The sequence below is a fragment of the Myiozetetes cayanensis genome, unplaced genomic scaffold (genome assembly GCF_022539395.1).
Source record: "Myiozetetes cayanensis isolate MyiCay16 unplaced genomic scaffold, myiCay2020 scf23, whole genome shotgun sequence".
Taxonomy (NCBI): domain Eukaryota; kingdom Metazoa; phylum Chordata; class Aves; order Passeriformes; family Tyrannidae; genus Myiozetetes; species Myiozetetes cayanensis.
Window position 1 is genome coordinate 6561196 of NW_026087445.1, and position 25845 is coordinate 6587040.

A 25845-nucleotide genomic window follows, 5' to 3' on the forward strand; every position below is an offset into this window, starting at 1 on the left:
TTCTTGTGACAAAGTTGTATTTAATTACCAGCAAAGCATTTCCTCATTTTATTTTGGTGCCAGCTTCACTTTATTTACATCAAGACAGTCCAAGTGGCTTCCCCAGCCGTGGGGTTCACAGAGCAGCAGCCTTTTAATGTGCTAAGTACAAACAGCAGGCAGGGCAGCACAGCCCTGCCAACAGGAGCCAAGGGGGTTGAAAGATGGCAGTGTTTTTAAATATTCCTATTAACATAAAGGGAGATAACACCCAGGGCAGGGAGCCCGTGATGGGGGAGTGACCGAAATGTCCCGTTCATTAAAGTCAGAGTCACTCCAGCTGCCTCCCCTCATCTCCCAACAAGAGCCACAGCAGCTGGAGAAGAGCACACAGTGCTAACAAGAGGTGGCCAGGGCTCACTGAAGCCACTCAGACTGCAACAGAACGAGTAATTTAAGCCAGACAATGCACAGATGCTGCTCCCACCTCACAGGGATCTCAAGGACTCCACCCTGTTGCACTGAAATGCTCTGTCCTGCACAGCACAAGCTGGACAGTCACAGATGGCAACTCAAAGCCTCCCAACACACCCACAGTGCAGCTGCTGCCAGTAAAGCACCTTTGTTCCAGGTTGGGAGGCATTAAAGGATGTGTTTTACTGGCACTTACAGTGTGAACCAGCACCTGATGGGCAGTGCTGCAAGTCCAGTCTCCCTGCACTGGATCACTGGGCAGGGGAGGGGTGAAAGGGCAAAACCAACACTGATCCTGAGTGCAGGACAGAAAATGGGACTAAAAATGATGGCAAAGAGAATTCTGGTGGCTCTTCTGCTTCAGCAAAGCCCCTGGCATGACAATGGTTCAGTCAGTGAGCAAGGGACAGCAGGGCCCTGCCTGCACTCCCAGGCTGCCTCCATGCAAAACTCTGTGCAGGTGAAATGTTGCTCTTCCCCCCTCCCTGAGACAGAAACGTGGCTCCAGAAAAAGAAAGTGATACTTCACAGTGACCCAAAGGAAATCTTAGTAGAAATAATTCCACTTTTATTGTGAGATGTTATGATTAGAGGAAGGCTTCCTTACAAAGAGCTTGGGTTTTTTTTCCCCCCCATCCCCTGTTAGTGGCTGTATATTCCTCATCAGCACAGTGGAAAGAATCCAGTAATAACATCCAGAAAGAACTACCTGCCCTTTTTACCCCTGTAGATCTCCAAAAAGCTCCACAAAAAGAAACTCAAGTGTTATTACCAATAACTGTTAACTAAATCTTCGACCCAGATTCCACAGTGCTGATTATTCCTCACGGGGACACAAACAGAGACCTCGTGGGTTTTAATCTGCAGGTTGTGTTGCCACTGCAACAGGAAAGGGATCCCAACTGATGGAGCAGCAGCAAAACTCAAGGCACATCTGTATAAACAAAAACTCTTCTGTTCCTATAAAAGCAGGCAATAAAATATACAAAATAAGTAGAATTCTCTCCATTCAACCAATGTACATCTGCCTCAGTCTTTCCTGAGGCACTGGTGGAGCATGAGGAAGAACCACTGCTACCACGTTTTCAACATTCACTTTTGTTATCAAATAAATTACTCATTAGTGCAAAGGGAAAAAAGAAGTCTGGCTAGTTTTTTTTTGGATTTGGGGGTGGTTTTTTTTTGCTTTGCTCTGGTTCTTCATAAAAAAATTACATCTCTAAGAAATTAGCATTTACACAAGGGAAAAAAAGAAGCTACGTATTTGTCAAATTAAATCTTAAAATAATTCTGTATACTGTACAAATATACATTGTTAAACATTTACAACCTTAGCTTCCTAGATGGCAAAATTCACTGCTCTTCCAAGCAATGCAGCTGCCCAACTTCTCTTCTCCAAACCTCAAAGCTCCCATCTGTCAGGGATGAAGTCCCTTCACAATTAGGGACAGGATGGGAGAACGATCTACCGAGAGTAGTGGCATCAACAGGAGGGAGTTCCAGGTGTGCTGAATAATTTAAGATGCAGTCCTTGCTAGACAGAAACCTGGGAATACACTTGTCACTGATGAGCCAGTAGAGAAGTCAATGAAAGATCTTTCTTCGCTTGGCAGTGCTTGATTCTGTGCTCTCTGGTGGTTCCTCTGATGGTCTCCTGGTTAAACCACGACAGTCCTTGTTCCACTCGCTGCTGTTGCTGTGACCTCCTTCACTGAGGGCTTTGGAACCGTTTTTGGGCACAGCCCCTCTCCTGTCACCCTCGTGCTGAGCTGTGCAAGGAGATGTGGAAAGCACATTGCACTGTCCTGTCGCCTGCTGGGCCTTCCTGAGATTTTCTGGTCTGGAAATCTGATCCCTGGCAGCTGAGGGCGCATTAAGGCCTTGCTGTGATGTTGATCCTGGATTGCTCTGGGCTGACCAGCTGCCATCTTTCAAGGCCTGCTCCTTCCCTTTTGTCTCAGTTCTACTGGCCAGACTGGCCAGCCTTGGGTCCCGTGGTTTCTCTGGATTGGCAGGAAGTGCTGCAGCCCCCACGGGCACAGGGACACTGCCCCTCCTGGAATCTCCAGCAGGAGACCCCAGGGATGCAGGGGCACTGCCCCTCCTGGAGTCCGTAGCTGGAGCCCCCGTGGGAACAGGGACACTGCCCCTCCTGGAATCCGCACCCTGAGTCCCCACAGGCACAGGGACGTTGGCCCTCCTGGAATCTCCAGCAGGAGTCCCCATGGATGCAGGGACGCTGCCCCTCCTGGAATCTGTAGCTGGAGCCCCTGGAGGCTGGGAGGGCCCTCGGCTTCCTTGGGGCACTGCATGGCCAGGGCCAGCAGCAGCTTCCCGTGGGCTGCTCCCAGGATTTGTGAGCTCCCCCCTCTTGCCACTGTTAGAACCAGCCTGCACCAGAGGAGCTGTCACTGCCCCTGCTTTGGCTGGGGGCTGCACTGCTGGCCTGAGCTTCAAAATCTTCAGAGCATCTTTCTTGTAGTTCTTTTCTGCTGTCCTGATAATGGCACCTCTTTTCTGAGCATCCTGAATCAGGTGATTCCAGTTTTTATCTTCCTTTAAAAAAGGAAAAAAAAAAAAAAAAAGGGAAAAACTACCAGTTGTTAGCCAGAAATCAACACAAATGGACAGAGGTGTCAGAGGATGAACAACCCCTTTAACCAAGGTACCTGACACAACTGTCATGGAAACCACTGTTACGTTCCTTCTGGAATGGAAGAATCTTATGTTTCAGCTGCAAAACAGCTGCAGACACTCTGGCTGCTGTAACACAGGGAGGGTACTTTGAACCAGCAGAAGCACCAAAAATGACCATTCCACTATTTCCAGAGGTTTCTCTCACTGGCACGTGGCTTTATCGCCCTCTAATGGCAAACTGACACCCCCCACCCTCGGGAAAGAGCAACCACGGGCTAAGACACAAAGTTTATTCTCTTCCTGGCAGCAGCCTTGAGGATGGGTTTGAGTTCCCAGCCCTGCCTCGAGGGTGGATCACAGAGGACCATCCAACTGACACTGCACCTACCATGAGGGTCTGCAGCCTGCCCAGGATGAAGAGGCTGAACCTGGCTCGGGTGATGGTGACGTTCAGGCGCTGAAGACTTGCCAGGAACCTGAGTGACAAGACAAAACTAAGCTCCTAAACTACTCCCTCCCACAGGGTTTAGGGGTTGTGAGAAAAAGAGGTAAAATTGTCAGTGAAATGAACAGCAGCAGCAGCTCCTGCCTTGTCCCCAGACCCCCTGGCAGCAGCTCTGCCTCACGTGGAAGGCTTGGCATGAACTGTGTTTTCTTGCACCACTCTGACTCCTTGAAGGGAATTCCAGTTCTTTCCAGCTCTTGCCGTTGATGTTTCCTTTCTTAGAGCAAATCCCCTCTTAATGCCAACCCCTGCTTCCTTAAACGTTCCTCAAAGTACCGAGGACATCAACCTCACTTCACCTATCAAGACTTTAAGCTTCTTTTTGACTTGAACTGAAACAGATTAACAATATTTGGCATGATTAATGGGAAAATATCCTACTGAAACACTGAGCACTGGGCATGAATATTTTATTTTAAAGGTGACCTGCACTGGAAGCACGTCAAGGCAGACTTTTGCTTTGTCATGCTTCGAGAGTGCAAAGTGTATCCTTGCAGAGCAAAGTCTGGTTTTGCGCTGTGAAGAGTGTAAATGGATTTCATTTTGAGAGAACAGCATTCAGAAAGTTACAACGTGTACCAGAAGCTACAGGAACAGGAACTGCTGCAGTGTTAATGCACAGAGCCAAGACCCCAAGGCCAATCCTGCCAAGCCCAAAGAGGGCTAAGGGAGCCCAGCAAGGAGCAGAGAGCAGAACACCAGCACTTCCCTGTCCCTTTTGTTCTGAGAGCTCAAACCAGTAACACAAATTCGTGCCCTTTAATTCACTGACCGCTAGAAGTGACTTGTTCTCTCCAACGTTCTCACCGGTCCTACCCAAAATATGACTTTATCCACAGTGTCAATGGAAATGTAACTTGCAATTCAGTGCAGGACACGTACCCAATGGATCCTTTGGTGCTGTTTGCCTGGACATGTGCCAGTGCTGACCCCTCAGAGCTGTTTGCCCGCACACAGGACACTATGATGCAATCCTTCTCTCGACCCTGGAACGCATCCACTGTGTCCACTTCTCCTGGGCTGTTGAAGAATAAATTAGCAAGCTGTTAAATTCTATTAGTTGAATTTTTCAGCAACTCACTGATGCAGAGTCCAAACAGTGTCCTTAATGCTCATCTGTCAAAACCATCCAGGGTAAATTTCTGCTTCTGTGTACGAGCCTGAAAGCTGAATTTACTTTTCTGAGAGCAGCATCGTTATTGAAAAGCTGTTCTGGTCCACACAGCTTGGAATTTTAGGTTTACTTTTAAATCAGCTTTATTCAGAACAGCAATGAAAATGAAAGCATGTGCACAGGTAATAACTAAGAAATGGTACAAGGAGACCATGCCTGTTTTAAGCAAGAGGGTTGCACGTCCCCTTTGAAGGCACAACCAAATACAAATTTTAGCAGCAGACGAAGAAGTTTGAGAGTTTTTGCCGTTACTTTAAGAGGATAAACAAAGGATTGGTATGCAAGAGCCAGGTCTCCTTTGAAAACTCATGGTTTCTTTACCTGTTATTCCTAAACACACTGTCCAGCTGACCTTGAATTCTCTTTTTCTGTGCACTGTAAGGGGTGATGATTCCAATGCGACGAACGCCCAGATCCTTCCTTTTCTCTTTAATTGTTCTAATTAATTCCATCACCAGCTTCACTTCCCGGGGGTTACTGTAAGAGCTGAACAGGACAAAATGGAGATGTTACAGAAACACCTTGGACAGACCTTTCCAATTCAATGCCCAGTTTGTTGGGGGATTGTGAGTCACAGCCTGGCTTGAGCTTGTGCAGCCTCTTTCACACAGAGGCTCAAAGAATTTGGAAAACAGACCCTGAGGAGGGGCTGCCAAGCAGGAGAAGTGCAGGCAGGGAAAGGCTGCACTTCCATGTTCCCTTAGCACCTCCCAGCTGTGCTTTCCTTACACAACAGGCAAAAGGGAGGACTGAGCCTGCCACCTCCTGGCATCACCTCAGCCTGCACCTGGGAAAGGGAAGTCACTGATGATAAAAAAAAATCGGGAACTCAAACTATTGTAGAGTTTGCAGAGCCTGAAGGCACTTACTGGCATCTAACAGATAAGTCAAACCAGGGTTAAAACCAGTTTCAGATAAGAAAAAGCCAAAAACATTCAACAGCTGTTTTTGTAAAATTAAATCAAATCAAGTAAAAAAAATGTGGTTCTACCTACTTAGTGCATATCGGGAACAAAAGAGGAGAGAAGATAAGTCTTCTTTGGGTAGTTAATTGTCAGAAAATCTGAACTTTGGCTGATCAAAATGCAGGACTTACTCGCAGTCTCGCTCCTCACGACCGTCTGCTACATCAAAAATGAGGTAGGGCTGGAATGGCCAGTCTGAAGAACATCTTTTCTCTTCTATTGCTCTGTAAATACCATTTTAATCACTAGGTAACCACACAGAAATGCTATCAACTGATACTTCATTTATTTATATCAAGGTTATCGAACACAAGGAACTCTCCACGACGAGAGGAAGTGGCCTCAAGTTGCACCAAGGGAGGTTTGGGTTAAATATTAGGAATTTTTCCCAGGGAAAGGGTTGTGAAGTGTTGGAACAAACTATTCAGGGAAGTGACAGGGTCAGCATTCCTGGAAATGTTCAAAAATCAGGTGGCACTTGAGGACATGGTTTAATGGTGAACATGCCTGACACTTGAACTTGCTGATCTTAAAAGACCTTTTCCAATCTTAACAATTCTATGATTCCAAATGTCAGCTTCCCCCCACTCGCCAGAGTCCTTAATTTTTACTGCTCCCAAACATATTGAGGCTTAAAAATGAACTCTCAGGAGCCTGTCTGCTCCATTTTAAGGGATGTAGTTAACTCACCTATCACAGCCAGCACCCACAGGACGCACAACTTCTCCCCCTCCCACAACCTCAGGAATTTTTAGACTCAAAAAGAATATCCCCGACCTGAAAAAGTTATCTTGGACAGACAGAAAGGAAAACAGGCAGCTACTCACTTGGCAGTCTTCAGGGTTTTGCCATAGACATAGTTGGATGGGAAGAGGCAGATGTCAGGGTGCATCCTGTACTGCACCGTGAGCTGCACCACGGGCAGGCTCCGCAGGACGTTCCTCTGCACCTGCTCCTCCAGCAGCCTCTGCAGTCGGGCCATCAAGGACTGGTCGTAGCCATACTGCTGAGCTTTCTGCCAGAGGGAACACAGGGCACTGAACTGCTGGGGAATCAGGTCCCAAATTACAAAGAGGGATTTGGGTTTTTTGAAATTAAAGCTGTTCGTGGCAACTACTCGCACTTCTGATTTTTGGCGTGTGTTAAGTCTTGTTGTTTCAGTCACAACAACATTTTAAAAAACACCAACAGTAATGAAAAGCAAGGTCTTCCAGGTGGGATCTCATTAAAGAAGCCTCTAGAGGATTTATCCCTCTAAGGAAGCCAGCCTGTTTTCTCTCCTTTCTTCAGCAGGTTGTTTAAAACAGTCCTTAGTGCTGGATATGAGGAAGTGCTCCTGGGTGTTCATCCTTAGAACACGCCTGGGGGGTACGGAAGTGCCCATGCTCTTCATCCTCCCTTCCTTAAGGAATGTGACGCTGACTGAAGCTCCCAAAATAGCCTAATAAGAGCCTGCCACAACACCCCTCACAACCCACCTGAAGTTTCTGTTGCTACACTGAAATGTCTCTTTTTTTCCCCCCCCTTTTAAATATTTTCTATAAATACGATTCTTAAACTACACAGCAAGAAAAAAGAAAATACTTTGAACACTTACTATTGATTTTACAGTGGGAGGGAGCTGTTTGGGATCTCCAACAAGGACAAGTTTATTACAGCGATGGATCAGAGGAATCAGCGTCTCCACCTCACAGGACTGCCCTGCCTTTTGTGAATGAGGACAGGACAAAAAGTGGTTGTAAGCATCTTAAATTTCCTGTAACACAGCCAGAAAACTTAAATGCTTTAAGTCTTTAAAAAAAAAAAAAAAGAAAATAAGAGGAAAAAGAAGGACTTTTCCCTAGTTAAAGACTGCAACCAGATTTATTTTATAATTGCATTTGCAGAACTCTCCAAACAGACATAAATATAACCAAACCATCTGGAAACCTCTACAGCAAGAACCACACTTCAGCCATGATTTTTAAGTAAAAGCTGCCTGCCATTAAAGCACCAAACAAGTCAGCAATTAAAAGTCATTCCTTCTCCTCATGGTTCTGCACAGCAGGACTGGCTGGGTATCAGTTAAAAAGGCAGGGATGGGGCATGAAACCCACAAAATATTCCACCAGCAGCCAAACCACTACAAGTAGCCCAAGCAGAGGTAGAACACTGGAGTGCCACAGAGCTCCTCTGACCTCATCCACGATGACACAGCTGAAGGGGTCGTGGCCTTGCCGCGCGAAAGCCGATTCCAGCAGACTCCCCCCACTGGTGCTCAGGGTGCAGCAGATGATGTCAGACTCCAGGATGATGTCTGCCTGCACCTTCTGGGAGTGCCCACGAACCTTCAGGTACAACAGGACACCTCTTTTAGCTTTCTCTGACCTCCTCAGAGCAATTGGTAACTGCCTGGACAGGTCTAAGTGCTAATTGTGTGTAATGCACCACCCCAATGGAACTGTCTCCATTATGGCAAACGAAAGGCACAAGTTTATTTAACTGAAATGTTCCTTTCACTTGAAATTCCAGGTCAGTGCCAGTGAGGGTGGCAAACTGGAAAGAAATACTCCTTTCTACAGCTGTGCAATCTAAAATACACTAACTGAGAGCAGAGTTTAGTTTGCCATCCTATTTGTAACTCCAAGCCTCCATGACCATTAAGGGTCAGCATATATTCATTAGAGGGATCTTCATTCATCTCATTGTTCATGCTACTTAGCATTAATTACTGGGTTTGCTATCAGTGCCTGTTTCCCCTTTCAGATCTACACACACACAAAAAGCCCTCCAGCTGTTGCTTTACTCAGGAACATTTAAGAGCATCTCAGTTCCAGCAGGACTGTATGAAAGTGTGGATGAAGGTACATCCTAGAACATGAGGACATGCACATTTTTATTACCTTATTTGTCAAACATGGCACATTTTGTTTAAAACTCACTCTCAACTGTAACAGTGAATATTCCTGTTTGGGTTTTCTGTTTGTTTGTTGTTTTTTCCAGCCAGAGTACACACAGATTTCACACCTGCTGGTCCATAACTTAGCTTATGATCTTTTATTTACCTACTACTTTATAAATATTCCCAGCTACACCAAAACCAAATTCCACCACAATTAAAGGACACCAAGTATATAAATACATCAGCTGAAGTTTAATAAAGAGCTGCCTTAAAGAATAAATTCCTACCTCCTTTTGCTGAGAAGCAAGTTGTTGTCTCTCCTTTGCAAGTCTGGCAATTTCCTCATCTAACATTTGACTCTAGATGGGGAAAAAATAAAGACAAAACACCTTTAATACCACCCATTTCCCATATTTCTTCTTTCTTCCCATACCCTACATTTAGACTTGCTCAGACCAACTTTTAATACCAGATGTGTCCGAAAAAGCTGAGCAGTTTCTTGGAAAGTTGTCAACATATTCAGGTTTTGCAACACACAATACTACATCTTACATTTCTGGGCAACTGGGAAATGGTTTGCCACCAGAAATCTGTAAGCTGAGCAGAAATGCCCAATTTTTAGATCAAAAAAAAAAATAAAAATTGAAGACTTCAAGTGTGACACATTAAAAATCTCAGATCACAAGGTCTCTTACTATTTCCAGTGAAACAAAACCAGAGCTTTGAAGTATACAACCAAATTAAACCATTAGGATTTAAAAATATGGTTGCATTAGAAACTAATGGTGATAGAGCCAAACTGAACACTGGAGCAACAAGTGGAAAACACTGGTGTAAATAAACAAAAAAGTCCCTGATGCAAAGTTCTTCATTCCCTTTTACAGTGCTAACCAACTTTTCCATGAGTTGAAAAAGCAGGTGAAGAGAGACATTTACTGCTCAGGGGTGACATTATAAAGTAGCTCTCTATGCTTTGGATTCTACAAACAGGATTAAAAGTTCTCTCGCTACCTCTCTCTTCTCACATCTGTGCATGGCACGCTGCCGGGACAGCATGTCCAGCTTCTGATCCAGAGCTGCTTTTTTCTTCTGAATATCCTGGTCAGAGTCCCCTGGCTTTCGTTCTGTCACAAACCAAAGGACAACTTACAGGGGGAACAGAAAAGCTGTTACAGAAACTCTTGCTCTCAGCCCTGAGGTTTTTAAAAGCAAGCGGCCCATACAGAAACTGCCACTTTCCCACTAAGACTGAGACAAAGAGCTTTATGAAATATTCCTGTAGAAACATATTCCTTCTTATAGGACATGTAGTCCCACATGTAAAACATCACCAGGCTCTTAAAGAAGACTGAGGGAAAGTCTGATTTGCATGTTACTCACTCATTCTATGTTCCACTTGCTTATCCAGGCTAAATCCCCGGACTTCATTGTTGATGGCCTTTTCAGCACCAAGTCGCACTAATTTGATGTCACCACAATTTCCTGTTTACAAAACCAGAGTCAAAACACTTTTACATTACTCCAGTCACCTCTCCACTTTGGTATGAGAGTTAAAAAAAAAATGTGTACATCGTGGATATCAAACAAGGCTTTTCCTTTTCTGCTTGTCTGGGTTTTTCAACAATTTGCTTGTACTTATCTAAATGCAGCAACAAAAAAATCCAGTAATTCCAAAGTCTAAAAAATAAAAGATGTTACCTGTGTTTTAGTGGTGGTTAACAGTTAATAATGTTAATAAGAAGTAACAAGATTACCTCTTATTCTCAGGTTTATCTCAAACTTAAAGAACTCCTAATTCAGACAATTATTGAGTATCATCAAGAAATGCAGTTGGTAAACTGATAAAAATTAACATTTGGTTACAATGCAGATTATTTTTCCCCTTGCCACAGACAAGATACCTCGTTCAGAATTCATCTACTTGGTGTTAGTCCAACTGGGAGGTGGAAAAATGAGGGGCTCTTACATGTCAAAACTTTCACCACTTTGTTCTGTGTGATCAGGGAAGTCCAACTTTATTCAAAATCAAGGCAATAACCTTGTGTTCAAACCTTTAAGTGCTTAAAAACTGATGAACTTAAACCAATAGCATGAGGAAAAGGTCACTGTCTATATAAAAACAAAGTGCAATTTTATTTAAAAAGAAACACACAACACACACCTTTCAGAAAAGCACATTAAAATTAACAACACTGTGAGGATGTACCGGTCACGTTCTGCAAGAGGAAAAAGCTGCTCAGAGGGGCATGTAAAGACAATATGTAATCAACTGTTTCACTTCCTCCTTCAGGCTTTGCCTATTTAGCATAAAAACAGAATTTTGAGACAAGCCCTACCCAAAGGTTCCTGTTTGTTCTGGCATTTCTCCTTGAACGCCACGATGATCTTTTTCATGAGCTCATCCACGGCAGCGTTGGACGGGGCACACACCAGGAAGCGGTTCTTTTTCCGAGCTGTTTTCTCATTCCTGGTGTTCTGTAGATGAATTAACAGCAAACCAAAACAGGTTCTTTAGGTTGTCTAATTTGTGATTTAGAAGCCAGACAGTACTTTCACCTTAATCAGCAGGCAGAGTGTGGGGGCTCTGGCACTCGAACATCCCTTAAGGTGTGTTTTACACTGAGGAACAAGCAGTCAAATATATTAATGCTATTTGCACAAATTCCCTTCAATGATGTACTTGAATCTACCAGCTGCTTATATAAAAAACCCTTAAGTGGGACAGGCCAAATAACATTCCTTAATAAATAAAAGTACTACTTTTTTATGTAACGAGTGTTTGATTTTTCCATTTTAAGTTCTATGAAATAAGTGTTCCAAAGGGTATTATTTCCACAAGACAGATTTAATCACCTCAGCTTCATAAATTATACCCCCAGTAATTCCCAATACTGCATTTCCAATTAGTTTAAGCTATCACTGACTTCCACTGAGGAACCAAATGAACCTTCACATCATGTTCACTTACTTCTCTCAGGACACGGGACAGAAGTCCTACAATAGTTTTCGATTTCCCTGTCCCAGGTGGCCCGTGGATGAGGCAGATCTTGGGGAGCCCTGGGTGTTGCTTTACCATGGCATAAGCTGTCTCAATGGCTCTCTTTTGATCTTCATTGTATTCATTCACATACAAAGCCTGAAGGGATAGACAGGGGGAAAAACAATGAATTGATGTTGATCAAACTTTTTGTGGATTTCCAGAACATCCCCACCCCTCCTGCTACAACTCAAAAGCTGGAAGGGCAGGGAAGCTTTTGATTCTAGGTACTCCCAGTCCTGACCTGAAAGCTGTAAAGAAGGTTTTGTTTACTTTCCACACCTTTATTTTTACATTACCTTTTCCATACTGTGTCTTATTTCCTGAACACTTCTCCAGAATTCAAAAGGAAAACTGAAAGCTGCTTGAAGTGCACAATGTCAATATAATACAAATACCTGAGCAAGCTCAGATTCCTCTCCACCCAATCAGCCAGCTCTGTAAGAGTTGTTTCAACAGTGCTTTTGGAACTCGCCTGTTTGCCCTTGGTCATCTCCACAGCCAGATTCACAAAACTCCCAAAGGTCCAAATGCCCACTTTGTTAATCCTGTCCCCCTCGCAGCTGCAGGACTTACAGCACTTCCTGAGGCCACCACAGGCAGATCTCTGGGGCAGAAGTCGTTGTAGCAGGGGTTTATGATGGGTCTGGCCAGGGGACTCCTGCTCAGCAGCAGCAAACCTTTGAAGGTTCGGTGTGTGGTCACCAGGGACCCAACCACCACACACTTCACCTGCTTGCGGATGCAGAAGGACAGGTTGCCTCTGGTCTGCACAGTGAGATGACAGACACTGTCCTGCTCCTGTTGTCCTGGTAAAGGAGAGAAATAATTAAAACAAATATCTGTTAATTCAAATATCTGAGTCGTTAACGGAAAGATACTTCAGAAAGTCACTCCATTAATTCACCAGAACAAGGTGCTGTCTTCTACTAAGGAGTCAACAAAGAAACTCTTGCAGAAACCCCAACACTTCCCCATCCCTATCAAATCAATGCTCTATAAAACTACTCAGATCTTTATTCAGGCAGATACTGGATACTTAGTGATCCTGGTAATTCACAATTTCAGTTCCAGAAGGTAGTGACAAGTTCAGTCAGTGAGGTCAAAGAAATTCATGGCACTTATCTCTCATGGCAGTGCCCTCCCTAAAGATGTGTGCAGAGCACTTATCATTAGTTTCTGTTCTTACACGAAGTATTAACATTTGTATTGAAGGAATTCCCTAGAAAAATACACAGAAAGCAAGTTTGCAGCTTCAGTTCCTGACTTTTTACAAAGCTTCTAGCACACAACAGAGATGCTAGAGTGGAAAAACAACCCCATTTCCTCTGAGGAAAGCAGAATATACCACCAGCCAGCTATGAACAAGTATTTTATGGCCCCAAGAAGAACCCCACCTTTATTCCCCCCACAAGTACTCACTCGCTGTATAACCAGACGCACGGGAAAATCGCGTCACGAGCCCGACGTGATTCACCACGTGGTTCTCCATCCCACCTTCTTCCCCAAAGGTGTCCTTTTCCATCTGGACCACCAAAAGGATTAAGTCATCCTCCTTTGGATGAAGCTGCCTTGCCAAGTCACCCTCTCGAAAATGAGCTACCCAAAAATACAGGTTGAAATGAGAGCGTTGAAAAGAAAGCGGCTGCGGTTCTGACTCCAGAAATGCTACAATTAACACATCACAAGGACTTCATAACACTCATCTGTTAACTTTTGAAGCTATTAAAGGCTAGAGCAAAAGATTAGATAGAATTTTAACTTCATCCTGCATTCTTAAGCCTGAGCACAGCACTGCATAAAACCAGAGCAAGCCCAGGACTGACTTTATCAAAGAAAGCTGAAAGGAAATCCCAAGTGAGAGACAGGGAAGGCACAAATTCCCTGCAAAATACATATTTCTGTTACATGCATTCTGTAGAATAGCAGAGTCAAGATCCTCTCTGTATTTAAAGCAAATAAAAAAACCTCTACCTGTAAGTGCCAGCTCATTATATGGCATCGCCTACTTGAAAATCAGAAGATTTTATTAAAAAAAAAACCAAAACAATCCTTACCTGTAAAATGTGCTGTATTCATGTCAGCAGAGAAGTTCTCCAAGGTGAAGCAGTAACTCTTCTCTCTTGCTTTCTGATTTTCTACCCACTCTTGTGCCAGCTACGTGTTGAAAAGTAAATAAAAATACTTTGAAGGGTTTAGTGTATAAGAAGAACTTGTCATGACTCAAAGGGCAAATACACTACATAGAAATAAAAGAAAGCTGCCAGACTGCCAAGTAAATAGACCAGGAATCTTACCCAGTTCTTTTTTTCACATCAGCATACACCTTATATGTAAACACCCAGGGCAAACAAAATTGCTTCCTCCCCATTCACCCATTTAATGGGCTTTCTTAAAGCTCTTCAAAACAAATGTGGGTTCCCCCAAGTGCATTTTCACCTTAAAATATCAATACTATTCTGGCATGACTTAATTTTTTACCTTATTTCTACAGAGGAAGTCACGCAATGACTGAACTTGAAAGCATTCAGACATCAGCTGAAGGAACACTGAGTTTTGTTGTTATTAAACTATAAACTATTAAAGTTTGGGAAAAAATACTTGGATTAACCAGCACTCACATAAGTTCTCAACAGAAATCTAAACAGTAGGGTTTTATCCTCTTTTTACAAATGCTGTCACTGAAGGACCTCAGTTTCTTAAGGGTTTCTCCTTTGAGGCTTTATATTCTCTAGAGGAACCATCTCCTTTGTCTCTCATTTTACATGTTATTGTGGATTTGCACCCAGGGGGAATAAAAAAACCAAAACACTTCACTGAGGTGAATAAGCCTGGTAGTCCCCAATCTTAAAACAGAACTGTCTAGGTCATTTTCCCCAAATCATTCCTCTACTCTGATCTGTATCTCAACATTTTCAGATGGTAAAAACAGAGGACAAAAACCAGGTTTTAATCTCTTGGTAAAATTCACCAGGGTCGATGCAACCAAACCGAAAGGCAGAAAGCTACTCACTGTTTCAAAGGCGTTCAGCATCATCAAGGGGAAGAAGGTATTAAAATAGTCATTGTAGTCCTGAAACTGGACAGGAACAGAGGCCACCACAGACTGCAGGAGATGATTTGGAGTTCCGAAGTAGCTGAAGTTGGCGAACATCTCGTAAGTCCACGTCAGGACCTGATTAACGAAGATGCTGTGATCGCGCTGCTGAGCGCCGAGGAAGGAGGAATAAACTCCTCGTGCAGAGCCTCTGGAGATGTTCAGAGCATTGTCATACTGCCTGTTCTGCGACTGCAGGACGTTGTTAGACAGCTGGGGTTGAGGTACGTGGCTGAGGCCCGGAGCCCTGCACGGCTGGTTTCCCGCTGGCACGTACGCTCTCGGGAGGGGTGGTCTGACCACGGCGGGTTTCGCTGCGTTCACTTTGCTTTTGGAAGGCGGCGGCGGCTTTTTCACGTCCTCCAGGTCCTTGCTGAAGGCGGCGTTGCGGGAGGAGCTTGCCGAGCTGAAGATCTTGGTAGTGGAAGGTTTTCTGGCTTTGGGAGGCAGCAGAGAAGGTTTGGCGAACACGTGCTCCGCTCCCGAGCTGGTGGCTGTGTGTTTACTGCAGGACTCCCCTGCTTTTTCCACTTTCTCCACACAGCCTTCGTGTTTACATGTTGGAATAGCTGGGGACTCGCTCTGCTGAAGGCTTTCAGCAGCATTCGTTTCCTCTGGGGTTTTAGTATCTACAGCAGTATCTTCAAAACTTTCCTCCTGAGAACATAATTCCATGTCCACGGGATCTAACTGAGTTAAAAACAGATTATCATCATCATCATCTTCATTGCTTTCATATGATTTACAACCACTTGAAGTTTTCACCTCGCTCTCAGGCAGGACGGTGCAACTTGCTCCTGCAGATTCATCTTTATCATCTGCAAGTGCAGTGGAAGAGAGACTTGAATCCATAGGGACAGGAGCCATCCCACTGTTATCCTCCCATTTTCTGTTCCAATCTGAAGAGCCAGGCATTTTAGAGGCACACGCCCCGCCTTCCACAGACAGGCTTCCAAATTTTCTCTCGCCGGCAGACAGACCAGCAGTTTCCTCTCTTTGATCTTCCCCAGACGCCAGCTCAAAACTCGGAGCCTTTTGTTCCACGGGCTTCACGCACCCCCTGACGCCTCTTCTGTTCCTGCTCTCAGAGCTCCCCGCCGGACTCCTCACCCTGGCGCTTCTCTTGGGCCTCATCTGCCTGAAGAACTGGCGGTCTTGGCAGGCCAGCAGCTTCTTGTTGCGCTTCACGGACAGGCTCTGGGCGTCGATGAGCTTGGTTCGCAGCCTCTGCGCGGCGCCCACCCTGCCCGCGGCCTTGCCGTGGCTGCGCAGCTGCGCCACGCTCTCCCGCGACGGCTGCGACAGCTCGAAGGCCCTGCGGGGGCCCTTCTTCAGCCCCAGCTTCTCCGCGGTCGAGGTGGGAGCAGGACGCTGCCGGGCTCTCCTCGGAGGCACCACAGCAGGCATCGACCTGCCGGGCTCGGGGTGTTCCGAGGTGCTCGAAGGGAGGGGTTTTTTGGGTTGGGCTGTTTTGACCGTAGGGTTTTTGGGGCTCCTCTGGGCAGTTATGGCTAATTTAGGTTTTGCCGCGCGGCCTTCGGAGGGCTCGCGGTGTTTTTCTTCCAGGCCAGCTTTGAAGCCAGTGAGGTGGTAGATGTAGATGCTCTGGGTTCAGGCAATGGTGAGCCCAGGGTGAAGCCTTCAGCAGCACCACCTTTGTCTGCAAATTCCTCCAGCTGCCCTTTTGCGTCTTCCTTTCTAACAGATTCTTGCAACATCAAGTTAGTTGCCTCTTTTTTATCGTCAGCTTCTTTCTGATGAGAAATGTCTTCTATCTGCTTTTCTACCGAGCTTGCTGTTTCTCCCATGGTATCATCACTGAGGTAATCCAGATCATAACCCCACTCGTTTATGCTACTGTTCAGGAAGTCATCTGAACTACTGTCAACTGCTGTTGAAACATCACCTTGTTTATACTCCTGGGTTGCTTCTGTAGCATAGGCTTGAGTATCTTGCCAAGCTGAAAACACCTCAGCATCTGTTTCAAACTCAAAGAACTGAGAATCACAGTCATCCATTGACAAGGGAGGCCTTGGAGATTCTGATTCCATTTTGATATCAGTATCAGAAGTGCTGTTGGAAAATGAAGGCAGCTTTGCAGGACAAGCATTTTCATCCTTGGTTTTTGCTTCCTCCTTGTCACCCACACTTTTTCTTCATCAGAAGAGTCTGAAATTATAATGACTTGATTGTCACGGCAATCTCCATCATAGAGAGACCTGGTACCTTGGCCTTCATTGGAAGATCTTACAGCACCTTTCACTTTCCTCCTAATATCACTTAGATTCTGGTACTCTGAGGTTTCCTGGCCTGACTCCAAGGGAAAATTAACACTTTTGGCATAAGCAGCTAAAGATAATTTACTGAGTTCTCTATCAACCTGGGAGTCTGATAAAGTATCATCTTCAGAAAACATCTTCCCAAAATCCTCTTCTTTCCCCTCTGAACTGTTTCCCCTCTTGAAATATTCTGAAAATGTAAACAACCTGTCACTTGATTCATGCTTCACTGACAGTGGCCTGATCTGAAGAGCAGGGTTGGACACATCCCTCTTGTTTTCAGACCTAGATGGAAAACAGCCATTTGCTGAAACTTTAGTAGTACAAAAGGTGTTTGAAATTTCATGTTTACAGTCATATTTAGCCAGGTCACTGAAATTAGGCTGGTCCCAGTCTGAACTTGGCATGTCAGTGTTAATACTGTTATCTTCCTTCTCTTGCATACCAGGTCCATTTTTAGGGCAGTTAGAGCAATCCAGTGATGTTTCTTTTGATCCCTGTTTAGTGAGGACCACTCTGGATTGAAACAAGCTGTTTACACTTGTCTCCTGCACACTTCTGCAATTCCTTGAAGATGAAGACCCAAGATGAGTTTGAGCAGACAGATAACGTGCCGTTGAGGGTCCTGCTTCCTCTATGACTCCCAGCTCTCTGCCTCTTCTGAAATCTGAATGCTGGGCATTTGACTGAAAGCCCTGATTATCCATATTGCATTTCCCTGCCACAGAGTCATCGTTCCTATTTTCCTGAACTTTTCTACGTAATTTTGCTGCCAAAGAGTTCTGTGGGAAGATAAATTCCTGAGCTGCTGAGTCATCAGGTTCCTTTTTAATATCTGTCAAGACACCTCCTGTGGATGTCCACGGTGCTGAACTTTTAGGTGCATCTCTAGATTCCTCTTCCCAGGCATTTTTTCTTCTAGGGAAAAGGTTCCCTTGACAATCTCCGCTTTCCTTTGATATGACAGATGGAGAATAAAGGTCACCTCTCTCATGTGCACTCGTCCTGAATCCATCATCGCCCACGTTCTTCTCCTGCTTTAGAGAAACAGTTGGCAAAGCTGAAGAGTTTGAATTGCTCCCTTTGGCCACAGAGGCACTCAACGCTCTGCCCTTTATACTCCTTAAAACCTGCTTTAAGCACGTCTGTAATTCCTGGGTCTCCTGGATGTTCAGCTGCCAACCCATGGAGAGATTTCCTCGCAGGAGGAGGTTGAGCTTGTCCAGGTACCTCTTGCAGAGGGCCTGCTGCCCAATCTGGTAGCCCTCCTTGAGGAGGCTCCGGATGAGCTGCACACAGGCGTGCTGCACCGAGTTGGAGGCTTGGAAAGATCCCGCGGATGAGCCTTTCCCAAAGGGCCCGGAGGTTTTGTCCGTGCGCCACGTGAACACCCTGGCTGGAAGGGTGGCACATCTCACCACTGCTTCCACCCACTCCTGGGAGCTGATCCACAGCAAGTGCAGGCACTTTTTATTCCTGTGGAGTTCAACGATGCACACCAAGATGAGGAGGAAAAACTCCGAGATTTTGTCACACTGCTGGAGGCTTTCAATGAGAATATCTCTGATTTCCGAGCACAGGTAGTGGATGACCTCTACTATGTAGGCCACACCCAATTCCTTGAGATCCATGAGCGACTGGACAAAAGGGATGAACCAGAGGAAGGTGCTGGGATGGACACGCGTGTCTTTGCCGATGTTGGACTGCAGCACGTTAGCCAGTGTTTGCATATCTTCATACATGTTGGGGCAGTACTCTGGGCAGATGGCAGCCTTCCAGCCAGAGTCCTGCAAGACAAAGCCACCACACATCACCCTCACTGATCTGCACATCTGCAGTACCAGCTATCAGAGTGGGAAAGGGCATGAAAGAAATGAGTTAATAGAAAAGTATTGTTAAAAAACTGCATAAAAGACTGCGGCTTGATTCAAATAAATGGTGTTCTCTGATCATCATATTGGTGTGTTGAGTCGTCTGTGCTTGCATGAAAACCCCACAGTATTCCCACATGCAGTAAAATTTAAATTTAAGAAAATGCAAAAAACAAAGACCAAACACGTGTATAAGGAGCTTTTTTCCTAAAATGTAACCTATGAAGTCAGTGTGAAATAGAAGTTCCTTTAAAAATCATTGTGAACTCTCCAATGTTATGCTGACATAATTTAACCTCAGGTAATCAAATACATATTTAAAGCCTTTATAAAAAGACACTTCATGAATACAACACATCAAGAGAAGGGCACATTCACAAATATTTACTCTGCTTTGTAACAAGAAAAAATGACCACAGTTCAAAGAATAGGAAAATAAAAAGAACAGTTTAATACCTTTTGAGGCTTTTCTGTGTTGTAATTGTACACAATCTGACTGCAAGTAATCATGTCATCACCATAGTCTGACTCTGGTTCAGATTTTGTCCTAAAAAGAAACACAGAAAAAAAAAAAAAAACAACAAGTGTAACAGGCATCAGACTTGCCAAAAAGTAGCAAGCACATATTTACTGGAAGTACCTCACAAATTTAGGGGACCTACTTCAACTTTTCATTGATTGAAGTTGGAAACTTTTTTTTTTTTTTACTTGCCATGTCCCTCCCCACCCCCAGGTTACAGCAGCACTGACAAGAAATCCAAGATCAGGTTCTACTCTAAATTCATACAACTGTTCTACCCTCTTAACAACACTGACCTCGTAAAGCTATTGCGTATATTTTTAATTTCATTTTTGTAGCTCTCACTGTTGATAATGGTTTGAAAGGCTTGGACAGGATCAATGAGTTGACCCCAAACTTTAGATCCCAGCTGATCCAAAATAACCATGAAACAATGCAGGGCAGGCCAGAAGGGGTCAGTGGAATCACCTGAAATACAACAGTAACAGTGGGGACAGTTGAAATGCAAGTCCTGGACATTCTTAGACTAAGCTGAAATTAAAAAGTAGTTAATTCTCATTGATTTTTCTTAAATATCAATGTAAAAAGAAGTATTCTGGTAAGTTGCAACTATACTTTTTAACCTGGAGAAAGGATGGGAAAAAAGTCAAGCTCACTAATCTGTACAGGGACACTGTTCCTTAGGCAGCCTTAAATCAACAGGAGCCTGGATGCCCCTTGTTAATATTAAATAATACTAATATTTCTCAACTCTATGAAATGGATTCTTCTACACTGATTTTTGCTGGGCTGTGCTAAGAAGTGGCACAACTTACACAGCTATGACAATTTATACTTTACATTTATACCAGAAGCAATTGGTTTTCCTTCAAGTGTGTTCTTCCTCCTTCATGTAATATATTCTTGATTAACACACTAAGTCTATAGAGATCTAGTAATTTAAGAGGCAGTTCTGGTTTTGAGTTCATGTGCCACTCCCAGACTATGTCATGGCACGTGACCCACAAGATCTACCCACAGGCTGCTTATCTAAACTATAAATCTAAATTTTCAGCTGCAAAAGGGAAGCCCTCAAATAGACAGATGGAAGAGTCAAATTTTAAGGCAAGCTGCAGCAATTCAGAAGTGCTCCTTTACTTTAGGACTCAAAATTCTAACTTCATGCCACAATGAAATGTGCATTGTGGATGCACACCCAGCCTGTACATTAAATGAAAATAATGAGAGAAATTATAGATTTGTCCTCTCAAATCTGCCCTAAACCAGCCTCGGGTAAAGCACTGCCATCCCTCCTCCACTTCAGACTCTGAATGTCATTCTTCAGCATTTGTCAGCAGTGGCCAAATATTGTGCACCTTCCAGAAGATAAATAAGCCTCAGTTAAAATCACCTCATCACTACACTTCTAAGAACTTAATTAAGCAAGAAAGTTTGATAAAGATGACAAACAGGCTATGAACTGTCTTTAAGTATCAAAATTCGTTACCAGCTGCTTCTTTCTCCATAGTGTGAAGTATGGACTGCATGAAATCATTCTGTTTGTCTGGGCCCAGCAACAAAGAGTCCATAGCTTGTTCTTCCAGCACTGACAGCAACATGCAAATTCCTAGAGAAGAATGGGAAAAAGGAAGCAACCTGTCTGCATATTTGCAAGAATTTGTTCAGATTTTCACCAAATCCAGGATCATTTTCCAAATGCCATTACCAGTGAAACACGTGAGAAAAGAGATGAGCAGCAATATGAAACTAATTAAACAAAACCTCATCACTGCAGCTGTGCAACATTCAATTCTCCCTTTGACACAGCACCTATGAAACTGCAGAGCTCTGACTTGAAACAAGTGCTTACAAATGTGAGAGACTCCAGAGATTCATTTCTGATCATAAATACTCACCCAGCCAGTAGTTCTTGTAGTTGGTTGTATCATACAAGTGTGCTGGCAGAAGGATGAGTTTACCCTTCTCATACATTGAAGAGCTGTAAATATCTGGATTCTCAAAAAGCCCCAGCTCAATAACTTTGAACAAACAAGTCAGCACTTCCTCTAAGTCATAGTAATCATCCCTGTCAACCTTCCCTAAATTCCTTGCTGTTAGGATGGCCCAGCGGCGAATCTATGGATTGAAATAAAAAGGGATGCATTAATAAAGAGAACAAATAAAAATCACAATTCTCTAAGATTACCATTGCTACTACAAATGGGAAAAAGGCATATTTTACTAATAGAATAATTAAAAATCAGTCTTTATCCAAAATAACCTTAGGACCAGGCTCAGCATACAGCACTCAGTATTAACATGCTGCATGAAACCAGAATTCCCTGGAATTCAGCAGAAGAGAAAGAGGAACTTACCACCTCATTGGGGTGCACCAAAAAGAGATAAATTCCTGGGTATTTTTCAAAGACCTGAAAGGAGTCATGGCCGAGTTCCATCCTACAGAGCACTTCCACACACAGCTCACCTAAAAGGGTAAGACACAGTTGCAGTAAGGACTAATCTGTAGGCTCACAAAAAAACCCCAAACAACTACTTAGTGTCAAAATAAACAAAGAAGATATATACACGCACACTGATATTTTGGCTTAACTACTACTTGTTATTTTCACCCTCTTCACTGGAAACAACACCATTCCCTCCACAGGTGTACGATCAGATACTCACTGACTCTCTCATGCAGCAGCAAGTAGGGATATTTCAGGATTTCTAGAAGGGGCACTCGCAGGTTATTCTCAAAATCAGGGCCCACGTAACCAGACAGCCGAGTCTCTCCATTCTCATCCACTAGAAACAACTCATCCTCTTCCCCCCCTTCTTCCTGCATGGATTTCTCCATGTGGGCAACAAGACGGGCCGTTTCCAGGTCCCACAGGTCCTGTTCACAGTGGGGGGAAAAACAACTCATCAAAGTGCATTTGTGAAGGAGGTGATTTAAGGGCATTTATTATCACACGTAGACACTTAAACCGAACTTCCAAAATTTCAGATTTCATTTTGAAAAGCTTCTTCCTAAGCGTGGCACAAAACCCTGAAGCTTTGGCACGGAATTCAACTGTGCAAACCACAAAACTCTCACTTCAGGTTAGCAATTTTTTAAAAGAGCAGCCTTCAAACCAGGAGCAATTTCATAATTCTGCTAAACATTCGTATTTCAGTGATTATTTCAGGCCACTGGCCAATACAAGGAAGGACATAGGTATAGAAAAATATCGTATTTAGGAAGATGGGAAAAGCAATTTTGTCATGTTGCCCTCTCGTGGATTTTGCAATTAACAGAAGGAAAACAACATAAACATTGCAAACAGACCAACTGACTGGCTGGATATTTGTAGGGATTTGCTCACTCTACATGGACACTGGATACTAGTGAGGGAGAATTGCAAAATACTTCTAATAAAAAATTAAGGGGTTTCAAACTTTTCTGATTGCTTTTAATTGCACGGTCTCACAGACTTGCAAGGCCTGACCTCTGAAATTCAAACAGAGTAGAAAACTACAAGCGAGAAGTGAAAGCAAACAAAAAAAGGAAAGTAAAAAAAAAAAATTGCAGAAATGTTAGTCTGGCAGATGTTCTTTGTTTCACATGACAAAGCAGCACAGCGTGAATAAAGTCCAAGCTATACTGTCTAGTCAGCAACTTCCCACTACTGGTTTAGTTCTTGCTAATTTGAATATATGCAAAACAAGAGGGTCTTCACTTAACAATCAGCTGTTTACAGCTCCACGTGAAAAGGGCACAGTTCAAAATCAACACACCCCGTTCCCAAAAAACAGTAAAACACAACCCCGGTGCAAAACTCCCCCTACACTGAGGCTGGCACACACAGAGAAGCCTCTTAATTAATCCCTTAATTACCTTATGCAACCTTGGGCATTCTTGCCTTGCCTTGTGGTATTCAACCACACACTCCAGGCAGTAACTGAGATCATCGTTGGATCCCTCAAACTCGTCCTGGGACAGCTGTTCAGTGGCATAGTGCTTCAGGAACTCGGTGGTGTCAGGGCCACTCGGGGTGCACCATCGGCATGTGCTCATTCTAGGGGTGGGAAAAACGAGGAATTAATAAAGTCCAAGGCCTGGAAGAGGCAAAATGTTTCCCAGTAGCTCACAACAGCAGTTACTTTTCAGGTGTGGCGAGCTTCAGGATTTCTGGGCTCGTTAACAGAGTAGATGCAGGTGTTCTTATATATTCCTACAGGTGCAGGCAGTTAAACAGATTAAAGCATTAAAGGAACATCATCACAAAGAAATACCCTTACTGCTTGCCATTCCTCAGGCAAAGCACCAAAGAGAAGCTGAATTTGCAGACTGTGAAATAATGAGTGAAAATTCATTTTTCACACACACACACACACACACACAAAAATATCCTCACCCACAAATAATGCAATTTCCAGACCTACAATGCTAAAGCTCTTTATATTAATTTACAGGTGACTGTGGAATCTAGGTCTAGTGGCACAGAATTTAATTAGCTTTTTTCCTTAATCTCCTGCTAAAATTTATAGGTCAACAAATCCCTCTTGTCACAAGCAAAGGATATTTAGGGAGAACTTCGCTGTCTTCATTACTGTTAAGAGTTACAAAGTGTGACAGAATTCTCACCACAGGTTGCTTCCTCTAAAAACAGAAGTTCTTCACTAAGCAGCAGCAGAGTCGTCTCAGACCCTGCTGGTCTGAAAAATTCAGCAGAACACTGGAATCACAGAATGGTTTGGGTTGGAAGGGACCCTAAAGACCATCTCATTTCACCCCCTGCCATGGGCAGGGACACTTTCCACTAGCTCAGGTTGCTCCAAGCCCTGTCCAACCTGGCCTTGGACACTTCCCAGGGATGGGGCAGCCTCAGCTTCTCTGGGCAACCTGTGCCAGGGCCTCCCCACCCTCACAGGGAACAGATTTCTTCCCAATATCTCCTCTAACCCTGCCTCTCTGTCAGTGTGAACCCATTCACCCTGGTCCTATCACTACAGTTCCTGATGGAGAGTCCCTCTCCAGCTTCCCTGTAGGCCCTTTCAGATACTGGAAGGCTGAAAAAGCACAAACACTTGAACTAAGTGTATGAAAAGAAAGATGGTAACTGCCTCCCTTATTCAGCGTAACAAAGAAAGCCAGACAAAGCCAAACCATAGTCCTCATGTTGGGAAAACCCCAACAATCACCTCCGTGGCCTTTACCTTTGGAAAGGGAAGCTCTTTGCTGTGCAGGTGTGCCAGTCACATGGTGGGAAGCAGAACAGCACTGCCCTGCAGGCAGGAAAGGCAGCTGAGCCCTTCAGCCATCCATGCCCTGAGAGCAGCACAGCAGAGCAGAGTCCTCAGCAATCCATCCCCTGGCCACCAAGTCCCGGCGGTATTTCGAGGATCTACAGCAGCAAAACAGAAATCAAACCACTGAGTCACAGAATCAATCAAAAGTGCCCCCTGAGATCCTCGGGTCCAGCCTGTGACTGGTCACCACCTTGTCAGACCAGAGCACTGAGTACCACCTCCAGCTGTTGCCTGAACAACTCCAAGGATGGCAACTCCACCACCTCTCCGGGCGGCCCCTTCCAGTGTTTAACAGCCCTTTCTTGAACAAATTCTTCCCGCTGTCCAACCCGAACATCCTCTGGCACAGCTGCAGGCTGTGTTACCTCCCCTGTCACGGGCTGTGGGGGAGAACAGGCCGACCCCCACCTTGCTCCAACCTCCTCGCGGGCAATAAATCACCACAAATAGTCTCAGAATCGCTCTGGCATTTAGGATAACACAGGTTCCATTGAGCGGACCCCACGAAGCGATAAGGAGGCTCTGCAACCGAATCCCTCCTGTCCTTCCAGCTGGGCGGGTACGACAACACCCGCTTGGTCGAGGAAAGAAGTAAACATTTATCTACGCACGCTAAGCAAGGAAACCGCTTTAAAGCACGCATACCAACCTGGGCTGCGAGCGGCGCCTTCCCCCGTAACGCCGCTACCGGCTGAGGAGCCCCGGCCCCCGCAAGCGCTTTCGGTTTCGCGGTTGGAGCAACCCCAATAACCCCAATAACCCCAATCCCGCCTCCAACCCCCGCAGCGCCCCGTGCGCCCCCCAACAGCCCCCCTGGGCCCCGCCGCCCTTCCCGCCAAGCGGGGCCGGCCCGACGCGAAGGGCGCTGAGGCGGCCTGAGGGCCCCGCGCTCGGGGCGCGCCGGGGGCAGCGCGGCGGTGGCGGCGGCTCCGGGCGGGCGGTCCCGCCGCTCCCGCTCCTCTCTGCTCTGCTCTGCCCTCACCTCACTCCGCTCCCCCCGCTCCCGGCGGTGCCGCCCTGAGGCCGCCGCGCCCCCCACGTTTCCGGGCGCAGTCGGAAGCGGGCGCTCGGTTACCCGGGCGGGAGGGGCCTTAAAGGGCCAGCGAGGGGGCGCTGAGGGGCGGGCAGCCCTCCAGGGTGGAATTAAATAAGGAG

General features: G+C 45.0%; 1 protein-coding gene across 1 annotated transcript; it reads right to left on the reverse strand.

The window, feature by feature from the left end:
* Positions 1–25734, reverse strand: SETX (senataxin). Its single transcript, XM_050319711.1, is given in 28 exon segments — positions 1–3009; positions 3479–3566; positions 4478–4615; positions 5091–5255; positions 5866–5958; positions 6562–6749; positions 7332–7439; positions 7912–8061; positions 8903–8974; positions 9627–9739; positions 9996–10097; positions 10952–11090; positions 11584–11751; positions 12229–12461; positions 13075–13251; positions 13710–13809; positions 14666–16282; positions 16285–16893; positions 16896–18815; positions 19356–19446; positions 19716–19887; positions 20906–21025; positions 21315–21534; positions 21774–21883; positions 22084–22294; positions 23276–23456; positions 24598–24785; positions 25673–25734. Coding segments are annotated over 26 exon segments (8256 nt in total). The 5' UTR covers position 23456; positions 24598–24785; positions 25673–25734; the 3' UTR covers positions 1–2037.
* Between the last annotated feature and the right edge of the window lie 111 nt (positions 25735–25845).